At 42.2% G+C, this 21,384-nt stretch overlaps 1 protein-coding gene across 5 annotated transcripts in view; it reads left to right on the plus strand.

Moving 5' to 3' along the window:
• Nucleotides 1-4,195: 4,195 nt before the first annotated feature.
• The window catches only part of LOC139576512 (rab-like protein 6), a 30,542-nt gene continuing 13,353 nt past the window's right edge, over nucleotides 4,196-21,384 (plus strand). For 2 of the 5 annotated variants that reach the window (XM_071402695.1, XM_071402697.1), the window contains exons 1-7: nucleotides 4,213-4,382; nucleotides 7,388-7,544; nucleotides 7,658-7,792; nucleotides 15,292-15,339; nucleotides 15,571-15,600; nucleotides 16,205-16,257; nucleotides 16,443-16,531. In XM_071402695.1, coding sequence (XP_071258796.1) covers nucleotides 7,415-7,544; nucleotides 7,658-7,792; nucleotides 15,292-15,339; nucleotides 15,571-15,600; nucleotides 16,205-16,257; nucleotides 16,443-16,531 — 485 coding nt within the window. In that variant the 5' untranslated portion in view covers nucleotides 4,213-4,382; nucleotides 7,388-7,414. Of the gene's footprint in view, nucleotides 4,383-7,387; nucleotides 7,545-7,657; nucleotides 7,793-15,291; nucleotides 15,340-15,570; nucleotides 15,601-16,204; nucleotides 16,258-16,442; nucleotides 16,532-21,384 lie in introns of all 5 variants that reach the window. The other 3 variants (XM_071402696.1, XM_071402699.1, XM_071402698.1) reach the window with 3 other exon arrangements.

Genomic DNA, 21,384 nt, shown 5'->3' on the forward strand with positions numbered 1-21,384 from the left:
TCCATTACACATGTTGCAATGCTTCTTTTTTTCGACGTTGCTTTTGTGTAACAAACGTGGGAACCTGCCAATAGACCTGGTATAAGTCAAAACACCTCAAAACAAGACAAGGTATTAAGAACAAGATACAACTAGCTGAAACAAGCCACCTACCATTCCCACTGTCAGTCATTGTTGCTAGCTAACTGTTCATAACCCATGCCCTTCTACCCCTGCGATGCTCGTGCATCATTTTCGTGACATTGTCAGGCAACCTGTCTATAGACAAGATATGACAGCAATCCATGCTTTGGTTTTGTTTCCATGCTAATGTTTTAGCATTTATGGCACAAATCCCATTCAAGTCATGGTACCGACATTTGCCATTTTCGCGCACCATGTCCACATCATCCGAACGTATCTAGAATTCACTGTGAAGCTCAACAAAGTCACTTATAGATATGAACATGATGCGCGAAAATGGCTAATATCGGTACCATGACTTGAATGAGATTTGTGCCCCAAATGCTAAAACAGCATTTGGAAACAGTGCCAGGGAAACTAAACCAAAGCATGGCTTTGTGTAATATATTGTACATAGACTGCATACACCGTAAGGAGACCAATATGTAATTGTGTATTTTGGGTGAACTATCCCTTTAATATATAGCTCAAGTTCAGTGGTCACAAGAAATCCATCGAAAGCCTATGAAAAGTCTAGTAAAGTAGCTAGCTACTTGCCCCTTGTACAGTATTCACCCATAGCAACTGCCAGGGTGAGCCAGAAAATAATCGAACTACGTGTAGCTTGATGGAGCAAGTACAACCAGAGATATTAGAAAATGAGTAGATAAGAATCACAGCAGAAATGACTGGGGCAACGTATGAAGCTCCGCCAGGCAGACTGTCGACCAATCGCGTTCACGTCGTCATGCAATCCCGTCTAAAAGTCGGGGTAACCTGCCCATTTTCCTCATAAGTACGTGATTTCACGATTTCAAAGCTATACGATATTCCAGAAATCAAGTTAATCTTACATCTAGGAAATATTCGCAATGTTGTACTTTTTGTTAATGTAATTCATGCCAAGTGTTTGAGTTGGGACTCAATTGACTACCATTCATTCCTTGAAGCTCCTTGTCCCAAAATAGCCTGGAATGCACTTGCACAATGCAAGTACTTCTGACTGCAGTGTGCAATTACCGCAAGGCTCCATGTGGGCGGAGTCAACATTTGGCCCCGCCCACCTTGTGGCCATCAAAGATGTGACAGTCACACACTGAATGCAGCCACGTTAGCGCAAGACACACGTTGAATACAAACGTATTGGAAGATCGTAAGAAATATGAAATGGTACCAGCAGCTGTGTTGTAACACTTTTTTTGCCTCATGCTACTGATATTGTTGCAGTGAACAACGGACTTGTTATGCATGTCATGTACTGGTAAAAATTGTGTTGATAAATGCTATCACTAATTATATTATTTCATTGAGCATATACACACCCAGTTACTACCTATCCTGATTTATAATGCTGTTTACTTTCCTCGTGAGAATGGAGACAGACTATACCATATAGACATACTGAATGTGCTTTGTACATTAAGTTATACCAGCTCAAGTAAAAGAGATCAGAGACGCGGGTGACTTCTACGTCATCTTTACTAAACAATACAATTAACAAAGCAGACAAAAACAAGGTTTGACCACACCTCAAATGGCTTCACTCCTGCTCCTCAAGAGGCAAAGACAGTAATTTTCTTGACGACTGCCTCCACATAAAACATCTCAATCTCTCTGGAACATGAATGGTTCCTTGAGGATAATATTTTCCTCTTCATCCTGGCCATCATACAACCGTAGTTCTTTAAAGGTTGTAATGCAGTCTTCCCCATCCATCCCAATTACACTAGGGAGGGAAACAGTGCCTTTAAATGTTTGGAGTTCACACCACCTTGCTGCCTCCAGGGTGTCCCTTAGAAGAACAGCTGCTTCCTTGCAGAAAAAGGAAGAATAAATATTAAGAGTAGTGCCTCATTTGGTGAGCAAATTTCACCCCACTTTCACAATACCACCATGCAAACAAAAGCCACCATTACTAAAGGGGTTTTCAGTGATATAACTACTCAAGTCATCACAACTATAATATCTTGCCATGCATCAAGCCTATGGGCATTACACACAGACTACGTACCCAGTTCACAGCTCCCAGTGCATTTTGTTTTCAGTATCGTCTAGAAAGAAAACAGATTGTGGTCATTAAGTAATGTAAGGGAACCTCTAGGGATGTGTGTACAAGAATGTACCTTACTTTAGCTAAGAGCCAATACAGTACCTGATCCTATAGAGCTGGATGCTGATGTGACTTCTTGGGGGGGGGACGTCTTCTACATCACCCTGAAATATATTGGGGGGGGGGTTACGTCTTTAAACATTGGTTTAAGACTACCACTCATCATATGACAACTACCTGTAGTGTTGTTTTCACTGCCTTTTTCGATCTTTCAACCTCTCTTCTTCAGACCTCAGTCAGTGAATGACATACATTCAATATGAACATATATTCAGGTCAGTCTGGCTACAGCGAAGCATTTGATTTTAAGGATGCAAATTAAACATTTTTATAATGTTACAGCATAGGAAAGTTCTACAGGAGAACCAAGCACCACCATAGGAAAACATGCAGCAAATTAGGCTTTGAAAAAATAAATTAAATAAAAACAATCAGATGGGGATCCCAAAAAACATATCCATTAGTGATGAGAATTTCATAATTTATACATACCTCAGTGAAATCACACTGTGCTTCCATTGCAATGTACAGAGCTTACTGTAAGTTAAGAGTAGGTTGTTAAGTTTGATAGTTATAACAATAAATAATACACCCCCTCAAGAAGTCACTGCATGTCACACCAGCATCCAGCTCTGCAGGAGTTTGATGTATGAATTGTGTAAAAACTGTAGGAAATAGGTCCCAAAGTGTCAAGAATAATAAACAAGAAAAAGTATGAGCAATAACAATAGTGTGTTTTACATGCTGCAAGCACAGAAATAACACATTTTCATATATTGTTATAACAGAAAATAGGACTAACATAAAACTGAATAGCCAGCATCTTACCATCAAAACAAACACCCCACAGTTGTTTGAGAAACCTTGCTTTGGTAGGCCCTGCGGTGTGAACAACGTACAATTTTCAATAAAGGAATGACAATCAAATGGTACAGTTCAGTGGAACAATTTAAAGGAATATCTAACCTGAACATCATCCACACCAAAAGTCCTCCAAGGTCCAGGGAACAAGATCCAAGCAATGTTTCTGTGAGCACAGTGTGTGTGAAAGTAAAGAAAAAGTACAATTCAGCAGCTTTTTAATACTCCAGCATGCATAACAGGTTTGAACACAGTTGGAACTGAATTAGCCCAAGTATTTTTCACAACATTTATTGGTGTTGCTGGACCAGAAAATGTATTTGACTGCAAACACACCATTTCTCACAATGCACTCACATGCCAAAAATCTTTCCTTGGACACAGTTTCAAAGCAATGTGTATGCTTTCTTCGTAAATGTGTTTTGAAGTTCCTTTTTTTAACTTCAGTTTGCAGTGTGGACAAGCTAAAATGACTTTTCTTGACTTGTCATGTATGTTGGGACCAGGTGATTTCATTATTCTATATACTGTGTAGACTCACTATGTGTAACTAAGGGAATGGCATCAACGATACACATTTAGAGCCAGCCAAACACAACAACGCATACATTGAAGAAACACAGGAAAAATCAACGATCAAATCGATTACATAACTGTACATGTAAACCTAGGCTTATTGCTCAAGTAGGCAAATTTGTCCAAATAAGATTCCCTCATTGTGAGCAATTAACTAGCTCACGTGCAAATGGGTGCTAATTAACGCTATGCTAAAATCGGTGCGGTAGTTGGTCATATAAAGATATACCACTACACTGGTATAACATGAATATTACAAAGTACATTATGCATAATGACAGTCTCACTTACTTCCATGGTTTATATTTTTTGCCATGTAGGTTAAGTTCGATTAAGATTCGTTTAAGTTTACCTCAATTTGGGTAACCTTGAAGGAGATGGGAAGGGTTCGGTTTAAACGCGTTTGACTCCGCCCACATTGAGACTGGACCCGACGTTTGACTCCGCCCACATTGAGCCCGGCCCGGAACTGCACAGGGGCTTCTCACACAATGGGCGTTAATACGATTCCAATGGAGGTTCCTTTCTCCTCAAAAGTATCTATGGTGCCACCAGGAAGCGAGCTGTTTAGCTAAGAGTGTGCAACGTTAGCGTCTTTCACGTGCATCAGGAGGAGTTGGATTTGGAAATAACCATGTCACCTTTGCTACATTGAAGAATCCTTTGATTGCCGGTGGGTATTTTTAGGACACCACTCAGCACTGTCAACGTAATCCAATGTTACCGCTAGCAAGCTACTTTATCGTGATGCTAACTAACAAGCCACATCGTCAATAACGTCATAAGCTAGGTAGTATACACATTAGTCATGGCAGCATATGTGCCGGTGAGTTTGTGACTATTAGATGCAATCGCAAAACAGGTAAGCAGGTAGCTATCAAACGTTAGCTAGTTAACAAAGTAATATAATCCGAGGGCATATCAGATAGTTAGATCAACATCACACTAGTTAGGTAGCTAACGTGTTCTCTAGTTACACCAGACTCTGCCGGCTAGCTAGCTAACTGTTACTATACTGAACAAAAATTATAAACGCAACATGGAAAGTGTTGGTCCCATGTTTCATGAGCTGTAATAAAAGATCCAAGAAATGTTCCATATGCACAAAAGCTTATTTCTCTGAATTGTTGTGCACAAATTTGTTTACGTCCCAGTTAGTGATCATTTCTCCTTTGCCAAGATAATCTATCCACCTGACAGGTGTGGCATTTCAAGAAGATTATTAAACAGCATGATCGTTACACAAGTGCCACTTGTGCTGGGAACAATAAAAGGCCACTGAAATGTGCAGTTTTGTCACACAACACAGATGTCTCAAGCTTTGAGGGAGTGTGCAATTGGCATGCTGACTGCAGGAATGGCCACCAAAGCTGTTTCCAGAGAATTGAATGTTCATTTTTCTACCATACGCCTCCTCCAGCATTGTTTTAGAGAATTTGTCAGTACGTCCAACCGGACTCACAACCGCAGACCACGTGTAACCACGCCAGCCCAGGACCTCCACATCTGGTTTCTTCACCTGCGGGATTGTCTGAGACCAGCCACCCGGACAGCTGATGAAACGGAGGAGTATTTCTGTCTGAAATAAAGCTATTTTGTGGGGGAAATGGCTCCCCAGTGGGTGGTCCTATACTTAACTGACTTGCCTAGTTAAATAAAGGTTTAACAAGAAATAAAACCCTCCCAGGCCCAACCATGGCTGTGCCTCTGCCCAGTCATGAAAAATCCATAGATTAGGGCCTAATGAATTCATTTTAATTGACTGATTTCCTTATATGAACTGTAACTCAGTAAAATAGTTGAAATTGTTGCATTTATATTTTTGTTCAGTATACCTTGTATCAGCTTATGCCCAAGGAAAAGTGTTACACTGTTAACTTTGGTTAACACTGACAATATTAGAAAAATATACTGTTATGTAAGTTACCCTATTGCTCAGTTGAAAAATCTGAATAGTCAAGAATCGGTTTTCACTAGCCCTTGATCATGACTGTTCCATTATATTACATTTAAGAGTTAATGGACGAAGGCGTTTTCCGGATGTCTGAGGTTGTTTTAGAAAGTGTAGTATTGTGCACATGCTAGGCAGGGATGGTAGGGGGACTCACAACTCATAAACGCATCATATTTTGTCTATGTAGAGTAAGATGATGGCAAGGATCTTCAACTAGTAGGCATAAACCACCTGAGTACTGATATTCATTAGATTTAGTACTATCATTAGTACTGATATTCATTAGATTTTTCTTGAAGGTTGGGTGATTTTGATTAATATTAGTATTTCCTGTAGAGCCTTGGTGTGTAGTGGTAACATACAACTTTCCACCAGAGAACCGGGATCAATCACTGGTTCAACCCTTCCTGCTGTTTCTAGCATTTGCCTATCTCCCTATCTAATTTCATTACTGTCTGAGTAGTGTCAAACCACCCAAACAATGTTTACATACTTTAAATGTCATCCCCCAAAAATGTCTAAGTAACAAAGTTGTTGAATTTTGAGTGTTCATATCATGTTCAAAGCATCCTAAATACACCTGACCTGTGGTTTGAATTTTTTTATTTTTCACCCTGGTCATAAGCCTAAGCCATGTCAAAATATGTAGAATTGCAGGTAATTAGCTTTAAAAAAAAAAATTAAACCCCAGAAATCACTGGTCATATTCCTGCAATGTAGGTCAAGTAACTGAAAGTACAAACATTTAGTATGCATGGAAAGGGTACACCCTGATAGTCATAAAGCAACGCATTTTCTTCTTCAGCCACATTACCTTGTATACACGCTATGTTTAGCTAGCTCAGCGTTCATAGGAATAGGAAAATACGTTTGAATTTTCTTCACCTGTAAACTCAATAATGTGAAAGCCCTGATTACTAAAGTTGTATTAAGATGTCAGGCGTGAAAATCCATTCAGCCATTTTGGCACAGTGACTCACTACCCAAACCAGACGCAACTGGTTTCAAGTGGCCAAGAAACTTTGTGATCTCCTACTGCTATCTAGTGGACGAACTGGGAACCGGACAGCGGATATATTTACAATCAATGGATAGGTAGACTTCAGCTTTCTCCTCATATGTTTATCATTCCTGTAAGACGGAAAAGGTATGGCACGTTGCACAAGCCCTGCACTTTTAAAATGGCTGTGTTCCAATGGGAATTTGGAGCAAGCCTTTTTCAACAGTAATTTGTGACATATTTTATCTCAAACCTAGACTTTCAAATCACTTATTCCCCAATATGGGAGAATTGGGGGAACCCCCACTAAAACTGTTAAATGCTGCGCTACTGCTAAATGCATATAGGGGAAACACTGGTAGTTCAATTTCGCATGTGGTTTCTTTCTTGCAGATGATCGTAACCCAAAACCACATGAGAGAAGAAACTGATACCTGATAAAGCTATTGTCTGCCCTTGAGGAATCCTCTTAGTAGAAAAATCTAGTCGTATACTGAAATACGCAAGTTTACCTACCTACCCATGTATCTTCCTGATGGGGGGTAATGCTACTTCTGTGTACGAAAATACAGTACTACTTTAAAATTCTGGATTCATAGCTTAGGCCTACTTGTGTTGATCAGATCATCACTCAATATAACATTTAAATCTACATCAGTAGTCTAGAAACTCTTCCACCATTTTGTTTCAGTCAAATACACTATATTTCACACATTTCTGACAGGGTTAGTTAGATCAGCTTCCTGTCAAGATGTTTTCAGCTTTGAAGAAGTTAGTTGGTTCTGAACCAGGCCAGCCGAGAGACAAGAGCATCCCTGCTGGCATGCAGTCCATGAACCAGAGTTTACAGAGACGCTTTGCCAAAGGAGTACAATACAACAGTAAGTGATGCATATTTTGTTACGCTCATAGCAATATGTATTATGGAATATAGGCTACTGTACATATATTTAGAGGCAGGCTAGTCTTACTTTGTCTCGTTATTTCTTCCAAGTGAAAATAGTTATCCGCGGAGACCGAAATACTGGCAAGAGCACTCTATGGCATCGACTTCAAGGAAAGAAATTCACGGATGACTACATACCCACTCAAGAGATCCAGGCAACCAGCATCCATTGGAACTACAAAAGTAAGAGAATTGGGCTCTTTACTTACACACATGTATCTATGTTTTAGTCCTATGTTTTTTTTAATCACCCCAGGCTTAGCCTACAGTATCTAATTATGCCAACATGTTGTCATTGTATATTTCTGACGTGTATTTTTCCTGCTCCTGCAACTGTAATTCACTTCAGTTGAACATGGCACATATAAAGGTAAATAATATCTAGGTAAGCCCACTAGGTTTGAGAAATAGCCTTGCGTAGTTAGCTAGATCAATAGCTTTGCCTACAAGTGTTTTATGTCAATAGTGGGATGGTGAACACATCTCTTGTGTACATCCAGACCACAATAGACCTATTCTTACAAACAGTTTCTATTTCTATGCATTTAATCCTATACGATAGGCAAAATCCAGAGAACTTTTTTTTTAAACTGGGCACTTGTGAAAAAGCACAGTTGTTTGCTGTTTCCATTTGCTGTTTCAATCAGGCCTGTCGTGACATTTTTTATCCGACTTGTACTTTACTGGCATAAAAAGGTTGGATGGAAACCTGGTTTATGAAAATGTTCAGTGCATTCGGACTCCTTTCCATTTTCCACATTTTGTTACGTTAAAGCCTTATTCTAAAATTGATTAAATTGTTTTCCCCCCCCTCTTCAATCTACACGCAACACCCCATAATGACAAAGCAAAAACAGGTTTTTAGAAATTGTAGCAAATTTATAAGTATTCAGACCCTTTACTCAGTACTTTGTTGAAGCACCTTTGGCAGTGATTACAGCCTCGAGTCTTCTTGAGTATCACGCTACAAGTTTTGCACACCTGTATTTCGGGACTTTATCCCATTCTTCTGCAGATCCTCTCAAGCTCTGTCAGGTTGGATGGGGAGCGTTGCTGCACAGCTATTTTCAGGTCTCTCCAGAGATGTTCGATCGGGTTCAAGTCCAGGCTCTGGCTGGGCCACTCAAGGACATTCAGAGACTTGTCCTGAAGTCTGAGGTCCTGAGCGCTCTGGATCAGATTTTCATCAAGGATCTCTCTGTACTTTGTTCCGTTCATCTTTCCCTCGATACTGACTAGTCTCCCAGTTCCTGCCGCTGAAAAACATCCCCACAGCATGATGCTGCCACCATCATGCTTCACCGTAGGGATGGTGCGAGGTTTCCTCCAGACGTGATGCTTGGCATTCAGGCCAAATAGTTCAATCTTGGTTTCATCAGACCAGAGAATCTTGTTTCTCATGTTCTGAGAGTCCTTTAGGTGCCTTTTGGCAAACTCTAAGCGGGTTGTCATGTGCCTTTTACTGAGGAGTGGCTTCTGTCTGGCCACTCTACCATAAAGGCCTGATTGGTGGAGTGCTGCAGAGATGGTTGTCCTTCTGGAAGGTTCTCCCATCTCCACAGAGGAACTCTGCAGCTCTGTCAGAGGGACCATCGTGTTCACCTCCCTCTCCCTGACCAAGGCCCTTCTCCCCCGATTGCTCACTTGTCCGTGCGGCCAGCTCTAGGAAGAGTCTTGGTGGTTCCTGTAACGGTTTCTCTCCTCCTCTTCGTCTGAAGAGGAGGAGTAGGGATCAGACCAAAATGCAGCATTGTATGCAGACATAATGAATTTATTAAATAAAGACGAACACGAAAAACACTTGGATAACTACAAAACAATAAACGATGTGAACAAACCTGAACTAGAGAACATAACGCACTAACAGGAACGAACACATACACGAACGAAAACGAAACAGTCCCGTGTGGTGCGACATACACAGACACAGGAACAATCACCCACCAACAAACAGTGAGAACAGCCTACCTTAATATGGTTCTCAATCAGAGGAAACGTCAAACACCTGCCTCTAATTGAGAACCATATCAGGCAACACATTTAACCCAACATAGAAACACATAACATAGAATGCCCACCCCAACTCACGCCCTGACCAACTAAACACATACAAAAACAAGGAAAACAGGTCAGGAACGTGACAGAACCCCCCTCAAGGTGCGAACTCCGGGCGCACCACCTAAAGTCTAGGGGAGGGTCTGGGTGGGCATCTGTCCACGGTGGCGGCTCCGGCTCCGGACGTGGTCCCCACCCCACCATAGTCAAACCCCGCTTCCGTAGCCTTCTCCAAATGGCCACCCTCCAAATTAACCCCACTGGATTAAGGGGCAGCACCGGACTAAGGGGCAACACCGGAATGAGGGGCAACACCGGAATGAGGGGCAACACCGGACTGAGGGGCAGCTCCGGACTGAGGGGCAGCTCCGGACTGAGGGGCAGCTCCGGACTGAGGGGCAGCTCCGGACTGAGGGGCAGCTCCGGACTGAGGGGCAGCTCCGGACTGAGGGGCAGCTCCGGACTGAGGGGCTGCTCCGGACTGAGGGGCTGCTCATGGCTGGCTGACGGCTCTGGCTGCTCATGGCTGGCTGGCGGCTCTGGCTGCTCATGGCTGGCTGGCGGCTCTGGCTGCTCATGGCTGGCTGCTCATGGCTGGCTGGCGGCTCTGGCTGCTCATGGCTGGCTGGCGGCTCTGGCTGCTCATGGCTGGCTGGCGGCTCTGGCTGCTCATGGCTGGCTGACGGCTCTGGCTGCTCCTGTCTGGCGGAAGGCTCTGGCTGCTCCTGTCTGGCGGAAGGCTCTGGCTGCTCCTGTCTGGCGGAAGGCTCTGGCTGCTCCTGTCTGGCGGAAGGCTCTGGCTGCTTCTGTCTGGCGGAAGGCTCTAGCGGCTCCTGTCTGGCGGACGGCTCTAGCGGCTCCTGTCTGGCGGACGGCTCTAGCGGCTCCTGACTGGCGGGCGGCTCTGAAGGCTCAGGACAGACGGGCGGCTTTGAAGGCTCAGGACAGACGGGCGGCTTTGAAGGCTCAGGACAGACGGGCGGCTTTGAAGGCTCAGTACAGACGGACAGCGCAGGCGGCGCTTGGCAGACGGACAGCTCAGACGGCGTTGGGCAGACGGGCAGTTCAGGCGCCGCTGGGCAGACGGCAGACTCTGGCCGGCTGAGGCGCACTGTAGGCCTGGTGCGTGGTGCCGGAACTGGAGGTACTGGGCTGGAGACACGCACCACAGGGCTAGTGCGTGGAGGAGGAACAGGGCTCTGGAGACGCACAGGAGGCTTGGTGCGTGGTGCCGGAACTGGTGGTACCTGGCTGAAGACACGCACCATAGGGCTAGTGCGTGGAGGAGGAACAGGGCTCTGGAGACGCACAGGAAGCCTGGTGCGTGGTGTAAGCACTGGTGGTACTGGGCTGGGGCGGGGAGGTGGCGCCGGATATACCGGACCATGCAGGCATACTGGCTCCCTTGAGCACTGAGCCTGCCCAACCTTACCTGGTTGTATGCTCCCCGTAGCCCGACCAGTGCGGGGAGGTGGAATAACCCGCACTGGGCTATGTAGGCGAACCGGGGACACCATGCGTAAGGCTGGTGCCATGTATGCCGGCCCGAGGAGACGCACTGGAGGCCAGATGCGTTGGGCCGGCTTCATGACATCCGGCTCAATACTCAATCTAGCCCTGCCAGTGCGGGGAGGTGGAATAACCCGCACCGGGCTATGCACACATACAGGAGACACCGTGCGCTCTACCGCATAACACGGTGTCTGCCCGTACTCTCGCTCTCCACGGTAAGATCGGGAAGTTGGCGCAGGTCTCCTACCTGACTTCGCCACACTACCCTTTAGCCACCCCCCAATAAATTTTTGGGCTTGACTAACAGGCTTCCTACCGCGTCGTCGTGCTGCCTCCATTCGCCGGTATCCCTCCTCACACTGCGCCAGTGAATCCCAGGCGGGCTCCGGCACTCTACCTGGGTCGATCACCCACCTGTCGATCTCCTCCCACGTAGTGTAGCCCAGATCCTTCTCCTGCTTCCGGGCTAGCTCCTCAAAACGCCGCCTCTCTGCTTTCGCTGCCTCCAGCTCAGCTTTGGGGCGGCGATATTCTCCTGGCTGTGCCCATGGACCTTTACCGTCCAATATTTCCTCCCATGTCCAGAAATCCTGCGATCGCTGTTGCTTTCTCCCACGCCGCTTGGTCCTTGGTTGGTGGGTGATTCTGTAACGGTTTCTCTCCTCCTCTTCGTCTGAAGAGGAGGAGTAGGGATCAGACTAAAATGCAGCGTTGTATGCAGACATAATGAATTTATTAAATAAAGACGAACACGAAAAACACTTGGATAACTACAAAACAATAAACGATGTGAACAAACCTGAACTAGAGAACATAACGCACTAACAGGAACGAACACATACACGAACGAAAACGAAACAGTCCCGTGTGGTGCGACATACACAGGAACAATCACCCACCAACAAACAGTGAGAACAGCCTACCTTAATATGGTTCTCAATCAGAGGAAACGTCAAACACCTGCCTCTAATTGAGAACCATATCAGGCAACACATTTAACCCAACATAGAAACACATAACATAGAATGCCCACCCCAACTCACGCCCTGACCAACTAAACACATACAAAAACAAGGAAAACAGGTCAGGAACGTGACAGTTCCAAACTTCTTCTATTGAAGAATGATGGAGGCCACTGTTCTTGGGGACCTTCAATGCTGCAGACATTTTTTGTTACCCTTCCCCAGATCTGTGCCTTGACACAATCCTGTCTCTTAGCTCAACGAACAATTCCTTCGACCTCATGGCTTGGTTTTTGCTCTGACATGCACTGTCAACTGTGGGACCTCATATAGACAGGTGTGTGCCTTTCCAAATCATGTCCAATCAATTGAATTGACCACAGATGGACTCCAATCAAGTTGCAGAAACATCTCAAGGGTGATCAATGAAAACAGGATGCACCTGAGCTCAATTTCGAGTCTCAAAGCAAAGGGTCTGAATACTTTTGTAAATAAGGTATTTCTGTTTTTTATTGGTAATAAATTTGCAAAATCCTGTTTTCATTTTGTCATTATGGGGTATTGTGTGTAGATTGATGAGAAAAAAAGTAATTAATCAATTTTAGAAAAAGTCTGTAACGTAAATAAATGTGGAAAAAGGGAAGAGGTCTGAATACTTTCCAAATGTATCCTACGTGTTCATAAACCAGGTTTCCATCCAACTTTTTTAAGCGAGTAAAGTTCATGTCGGATAAAAAATGTCACTAAAGGCTGATGGAAACAGCAAATGGAGACAGCAAACAGAACATTTGTCAGTAAACTTTCCAAATGTCGACGAAACAAATTACACAAGACAAGTTGGGATCTTTTTGTGTGTAAAATGTATTATGAGAGAAACGGAGGTGGAAACGCCTTTATTCGCAAATATTGATATACAGTTGAAGTTGGAAGTTTACATACAACCAAATACATTTATACTTAGTTTTTCACAATTTCTGACATTTAATCCTAGTAAAAATGACCTGTCTTAGGTCAGTTAGGATCACCACTTTATTTTAAGTATGTGAAATGTCAGAATAATAGTAGAGAGAATTATTTATTTCAGCTTTCATTTCTTTCATCACATTTCCAGTGGGTCAGAAGTTTACATACACTCAATTAGTATTTGGTAGTATTGCCTTTAAATTGTTTAACTTGGGTCAAACGTTTCGGGTAGCCTTCCACAAGCTTCCCACAATAAGTTGGGTGAATTTTGGCCTATTCATCCTGACAGTGCTGGTGTAACAGGCAGGTTCGTAGGCCTCCTTGCTCGCACGTGCTTTTTCAGTTTTGCCCACATATTCTCGATGGGATTGAGGTCAGGGCTTTGTGATGGCCACTCCAATACCTTGACTTTGTTGTCCTTAAGCCATTTTGCCACAACATTGGAAGTATGCATGGGGTCAATGTCCATTTGGAAGACCCATTTGCAACCAAGCTTTAACTTCCTGACTGATGTTACTTCAATATATCAACATAATTTTCCTCCCTCATGATACCATCTATTTTGTGAAGTGCACCAGTCTCTCCTGCAGCAAAGCACCCCCACAACATGATGCTGCCACCCCCGTGCTTCACGGTTGGAATGGTGTTCTTCGGCTTGCAAGCCTCCCCCTTTTTCCCCCAAACATAACGATGGTCATTATGGCCAAACAGTTCTATTTTTGTTTCATCAGACCAGAGGCCATTTCTCCAAAAAGTATGATCTTTGTCCCCATGTGCAGTTGCAAACCGTAGTCTGGCTTTTTTATGGCGGTTTCGGAGCAGTGGTTTCTTCCTTGCTGAGCGGCCTTTCAGGTTATGTCGATATAGGACTCGTTTTACTGTGGATATAGATACTTTTGTACCTGTTTTCTCCAGCATCTTCACAAAGTCCTTTACTGTTGTTCTAGGATTAATTTGCACTTTTCGCACCAAAGTACGTTCATCTCTAGAAGACAGAACGCGTCTCCTTCCTGAGCAGTATGACGGATGCGTGGTCCCATGGTGTTCATACTTGCGTACTATTGTTTGTACAGATGAACGTGGTACCTTCAGGCGTTTGGAAATTGCTCCCAAGGATGAACCAGACTTTTTTTGCTCCCAAGGATGAACAAATTTTTTTCTGAGGTCTTGGCTGATTTCTTTTTATTTACCCATAATGTCAAGCAAAGAGGCACTGAGTTTGAAGTTAGGCCTTGAAATACATCCACAGGTACACCTCCAATTGACCCAAAGGATGTCAATTAGCCTATCAGAAGCTTCTAAAGCCATGACATCATTTTCTGGAATTTTCAAAGCTGTTTAAAGGCACAGTCAACTTAGTGTATGTAAACTTCTGACCCACTGGAATTGTGATGTAGTTAATTATAAGTGAAATAATCTGTCTGTAAACAATTGTTGGAAGAATTACTTGTGTCTTGCACAAAGTACATTTCCTAACCGACTTGCCAAAACTATAGTTTGTTAACAAGAAATTTGTGGAGTGGTTGAAAAACGAGTTTTAATGACTCCAACCTAAGTGTATGTAAACTTCCGACTTCAACTGTAATAACCATCATATCAAAGTAAACTTGGAGTCACCCGACGATATATTGTGTGGTCCTTCATCTACGACTCAGGAAAGCATGCAGTTTATTAAGCTACAGATCAAATATGTTATGATGAACTTCACAGTGTGGTGAAAGTGCACTTTTATTATTCAAATACATAAAATTCCGTCAAAAATCTGAAAACTATTTAAATTTGATATTTTGGCCATATCGCCAAGTCCTAGTGCACATAGCCTTGGGACACATACTAGTGGTTAGAGCTTGAGTATGGAGCCTTGGGACACATACTAGTGGTTAGAGCTTGAGGATGGAACCTTGGGACACATTCTATTGGTTGGAGCTTTAGTATGGAGCCTTGGGACACATTCTAGTGGTTTGAGCTTGAGTATGGAGCCTTGGGACACATACTAGTGGTTAGAGCTTGAGTATGGAGCCTTGGGACACATATTAGTGGTTAGAGCTTGAGTATGGAGCCTTGGGACACATTCTAGTGGTTAGAGCTTGAGTATGGAGCCTTGGGACACATACTAGTGGTTAGAGCTTGAGTATGGGACAGGCTTTGTCTGTTGTGATGCTTGTTGTGATGACTTTCTCTATCCCTCAGCCACTGATGACGTGGTCAAGGTGGAAGTGTGGGACGTGGTGGATAAAGGTCAGTGTGATTCCTTACTTTGGGTGCATGCGTGAGACTCACATGAGTCATTCAATTGACATCTACCTACTGCTGTATTAGAAGTGCCCATGTATTTTGTATTATCCCATTGTCCATCTGTGCCTTTTGCAAATTATTTTCAGAAATGTTCAAGAGTCTTCTGTCTGTGGATGTTTTTCTCCTCACTATATTAATGTTGTTTTTCTTGCTCCTCTCATGCACTTGCCTCAGGCCAAAAATACCCTCTCCCTGAGGGTGTAGGTGAGAGTCACTGTGTGTAGTTCCTAGAAGTTATTTGTTTGTGTGCAGTGGGTTTGTCCCTCTTGTGCTTCTGTGTTATCTGAATGCAAACACAGTGAAGGTTAGTCCTTGCTTAGTTTGCAGCGTGGCTGAAATAGAAATATGGCTGATTGCTTGCTAGAAAATGTTCTGTTTGACTACTTTGTGTACAATAACCTGGAGCTACAGTCAAGAAAGGTTTGACTCTCACTTTTTGAAAGGACAGAATTGAGTATGTTTGCCAATTAAAATATAACAAGAGCTTTTCTGCTTCTGTTACTACTGTATTTGCTGCACTTTGCTAACATCAAAGCTATAAAATAAAGGGATTCAAGTTTTTGTGTTTTAAAATAAATGCCATGTGTAATAATACTGTATGTAGGGCTCATATAAATATAATCACTAGAACGAGAATAGCCCCTCAGACCACATTAGACCCATGTATTTGAATTGGGATACCCATTCTAGTCATTCTATTTCTATGGTATGGCCTTCTCACATTGTTAACACTTGAAGGCAATAGTTCAATGTTATGTCCAGTTTTATGTTCTGAATTGCAGCTTCTTGACATTCTGCTTTCCCACAGGCAGAGGTAAAAAGCGAGGGGACACTTTGAAAGTAGAGAATGAACCCCAAGAGGTGATTATCACATGCTGAGAACGTTTAAGAGAACAATAGATGTCTTTTCCTTTATTTGGGTCGTCTAAGGAGTCTCCCTGGGGCATTTTTTTGTATAGTAGCTAGTAAGATGTAAACAAAGGTCACATTCTCATAAGACTCATTCATGTTCAATAATCGAATTAATAACGCTTGATTTGTTGCAGTCTGACGAAGTGGCCTTGGATGCAGAGTTCCTCGATGTTTACAAGAACTGCAACGGTGTGATCATGATGTTTGACATTACCAAGCAATGGTAAGAGTCAGTGTCGTGCATTATACAAACATTCAATACATTAGTTACAAGGTTTCAGACCTGGGCAGAAAAAACTTTTCAAATAGTCAAGGTAATCGAATATAGTTTATATATAGTTTCAACTAAAAGCCAACTATTTTCTTTGATATTCAAATACAAATCTCAGAAAAACAAATAATATTAGAACATTTTGAATACATCTCAGGAAACCAAATAATAGTTAAGTTATTTGAAAACAAAAACATATTTATTTGTTGGCAGTTGAATTAGTCTAAATATACAGTATGATCATAAGCACATGGTTTAGAGGTCTCTTAGATATGGATCTTAATATAGCATAGAATGAAATACATGTGGGACATGAAATCACCTCAACATTACAGTAGACCACTTTTTGTGATTGTTACAATAGCAACATTGTTATTACATAGTACTGACAATTGCTTTATAATTACATAATAGTTATTACAAGTGGAATAAGGAACCGTCGCTATTTCTCTTGTGTACAGTAGTTACAAAAACTCATCTCATTGCTATGGAATTAAAATACAATTGCCGAAGTATTATGTCAACATGCTAATAAAATGTTGCTCCAAAAGTAATTACAGTTTTATTACACAGGCACAAGAACAGTTTAATGTTCTGAGAATGATAACAGTAACAAAGTATTGTCAAAAGGAAACAAAATATCCCAAAACTGCCTTGTTGAATCAACTGCAACCAAGGTAGGTGGAAAATCATGTTCGTTTGTATTCTGAGTAAACCATTCCTTTCACAACGGTATAGTGTGTACTTTAAACAAGAACACTTCCCCTCAGGTGGACAAAGAGGTTCGAAGTTGATTTTGCTAAGCATCCAACTTGCCGTTTGCAAATGGCTTTGAATTATTTTCATGGATCTTCAAATTAATTGCAGCTTTCAACCTTTTCAGTGGCATGTTGAAGGAGTCATAGGGCTCTATTTTTGGCTGGCGTTAAGGCGGCACTAGTCTCAAAAACACACTCTTTGGCAATTTCGACTTGTAAAAGCCAGCGCTCTGCAATTTTCCAATCGTGGTGCCAGGGTTGGTAATTTACTTGTCTTATATTAGCTCGCTTAGTTGTGTTGAAAACCAAACACAATTCAACCAGAAATAAAAGTTAAGAATGTGATTAAGCCAGTGGCTCAGATGGAACTATCCAAGCAGTAAATATATCTCCTTTAAATGTTGATATTTGGTTGCAATATTACTTTTGTAATACAGTAAATAGCCATAAGTTAAGGCTATCTTACAAACTATTGTAACATCCAACTTAAAATGAGTAACACATCCATGGCTACATTTTGAGTTTACTGTAACTATACATTTATGTTTATGTAATCATATAAAGCATGCATTCTTTATACTGGACATTATTTTTGTCCAGCTTCTGTGAAAAGTTTGGACTCATTAGGCCTATGTGCAATGCCTATTGAATGAAAGGTGTCAGTGACTGTTGGAAGTCTGTTTAGGAACATGAAGTTATTACAAAAGACAGTTTATTGTTTTGTTTTTCCTTTATCATTTGTTTAAAAAAATTGCATCTTCCATTTTCATCTGTTGGACCTAACTGTCAAATCACGGGAATTACAATCAATGTCCTTGGTGCTGAATCCGCTTGTAGCCTAGGCTATTTGCCTGTTTGTTTGTTTACCTTTCACATGGCAAAGTCACTAACAGGCCATATCGACAGCGATGGTAGGGTAATCGTGGTAGAACATTTAGGCAATGTCCAATTGTCCATGCCTCGAACATGCAGTGCATTTTCGAAATGCGAATTCAATGTGTGTAGACGAAGCCAATTACTTATTCAATGTAAAAAAATAAATAAAAAAAACTAGATTGGATACATGTTTGTTATAACTAGGTCTGTTGTATGGTTATTGTATACTGGTTAATAAACTTCAATGGATAGGACAAACATCCATGCCTCTTGCCGAATAGCCCTTAGGACTAAGTGTGCACACATTGCCTTATGGTCATGGAACTAGAGATGCGATTTATGACATCATGCTTCTGACCTGATCCTGTTTAGAAAATGTTGTTGTTTTCAAACAGTGATTGTTTTTTTTCTTCAAATTAAACAAAAATGAACTTAGAAAGATTCACCATCCGCGGGTTTATGGTGAGAACGTATATGGCTCAAATGCTATGCAATTTTGGCTCCTATTTCTGGAGAAGTGCAAATATGTTCTGTAAGATGGTTCTATGATGTTTATAAAACATTACATTTGGGAGCAGTATAATGGTCAGTGGACATTCCCCCTTTCTCTTTATATAGGATCTTTGTCCAAGTCCTGTGACAAGTTTGGATGTGCGTAAAAACCCTCCATAGTCTAAATTGGATTGTCTGTATTATACGCCCACGGGGAGCAATTATGGTGCCTGTGACTGTATTTAGACATTTTTATTACAATTTGATTGGAATTATACACTGTATTTTTAGGCCTTATCAATAGCCTAATGAAGGTAATCAGGGCTCTGTGCAGGCCAATCAAGTTCTTCCAAACTGATGTGGACAAACCAATTCTGTGTGGACCTCGCTTTGTGCACGGGGCATTGTCATGCTGAAACAGGAAAGGGCCTTCCCCAAACTGTTGCCACAAAGTTGGAAGCACAGAATCATCTAGAATGTCATTGTATGCTGTATGCTGTAGCATTAAGATTTCCATTCACTGGAATTAAGGGGCCTAGCCCGAACCATGAAAAACAGCCCCAGACCATTATTCCTCCTCCACTAAACTTTACAGTTGGCACTATGCATTGGGGCAGGTAGCGTGCTCCTGGCATCCGCCAAACCCAGATTCGTCCATCGGACTGCCAGATGGTGAAGCGTGATTCATCACTCCAGAGAACGCACTTCCACTGCTCCAGAGTCCAATGACATCGAGCTTTACACCACTCCAGGCGACTCTTGGCATTGCGCCTGGTGATCTTAGGGTTGTGCCCCACTGCTTGGCCATGGAAATCCATTTCCTGAAGCTCCCAGCGAACAGTTCTTGTGCTGACGTTGTTTCCGGGAGAGGTTTGGAACTCGGGAGTGAGTGTTGCAACCAGACGATTTTTTACACGCTTCAGCACTCGGCGGTCCCGTTCTGTGAGCTTGTGTGGCCTACCACTTCCCAGTTGAGCCGTTGTTGCTCCTAGACGTTTCCACTGAACAATAACAGCACTTACAGTTGACCGGAGAAGCTCTAGCAGGGTTGAAATTTGACTTGTTGGGAAGGTGGCCAGATTAGAGTCAGTAGGGATGACCATGGATGTTCTTTTTATGTGTGTGAGTTAGACCATTGTCCTGTCCTGTTAAGCATTCAACATGTAATGAGTACTTTTGGGTGTTAGAGAAAATGTATGGAGTAAAAAGTACATTATTTTCTTTAAGAATGTAGTGAAGTAAAAGTTGTAAAAAAAATATAAATAGTAAAGTACAAATACCCAAAATAACTGAAGTAGTATTTTTAAGTATTTTTACTTTAGTATTTTACACCACTGGCATTAGGTTTGTTAAAATAGAGCCCCATACAGTAGTTGAGGGTCACAACTTATTTATACTTATCTTTACAAAATATCATTGGTTAATTGGTTTGACTTGAATATGTATATCTGGGGCAATGGACATTCAGGAGATTGTACATTTACAAAATGTTCAGATAGAAATGTATTGTGGAGATCAAATATGACTGTCAGAATGAAGAGCACACACAATCTCCTATACTATTGCAATCTATCTTCAACATGTAGTTCCAGATACAGCCCTGCCATTAGTTAAGGCAGCCAATCTAATAGTTTCAGAAAAGTAGTCACTTCCTGAGATCTGTATTCAAATATTTGTTTTAAGTAGTTGCTTTCTCAGATCTGTATTCAAATAGTTTTAAAAATGAGTACTTTTTGGGGATCTGTATTCAAATAGTTGCAGTCATCTCCAAAGTAAATATTTATTCACCCAAAGCATATTTAACTATAACTATACTTATCGCTGAGGGGTATTGGGTTTGAGAAGTTACGAGGTAACTTTCAACTCGGGATAACCGGTTTTACGAAAGTGGCTCACCTTTTAGCCAGGTACATTTCTATGGCAAAGAATCCTTCTGGGGCAGGCTAACTCAGGGCTAACTCCATTTATCTTGAATGAAGTGTCTGAGCCATGAGTTGATGACCAGTGAAATCACATACCCTCCCTCTTTTTTAAATTTTTAAATTTCACCTTTATTTAACCAGGTAGGCCAGTTGAGAACAAGTTCTCATTTACAACTGCGACCTGGCCAAGATAAAGCAAAGCAGTGCGACACAAACAACAACACAGAGTTACACATGGAATAAACAAACGTACAGTCAATAACACAATAGAAAAAAAGTATATGTCAATAGTGTGTGTACTGGTAGCGGAGTCAGGTGCAGGAGAGCAGAGAGTTGTGAACAGGCGCACACTTTATTTAGGCAGGAGGAACCAACAGACGGACGCCACTGCGTCAAAACCTCCAGCCAATTGGCAAAACGCGCAAACAGTCACAATAATATTGTTCAAACAAATAAACATACCTCGTGACAAAACACGGAATATACGAACACCAGTCTGGCGCGTCAAAACTGACACGTAACACAAAACAATTTCACACAAAGACATGAGGGGGAACAGAGGAATAAATACATGCAGTGTGATTGGGGAATGAAAACCAGGTGTGCAGGGAACAAGACAAAACAAATGGATAAATGAAAAATGGAGCGGCGATGGCTAGAAAGCGTGTGATGTCGACCGCCGAACGCCGCCCGAACAAGGAGAGGAGCCGACTTCGGCGGAAGTCGTGACAGTATATATACAGTGTGTGCAAATGGC

Source organism: Salvelinus alpinus, chromosome 5 (genome assembly GCF_045679555.1).
Source record: "Salvelinus alpinus chromosome 5, SLU_Salpinus.1, whole genome shotgun sequence".
In the NCBI taxonomy this organism is placed as follows: Eukaryota; Metazoa; Chordata; class Actinopteri; order Salmoniformes; family Salmonidae; genus Salvelinus; species Salvelinus alpinus.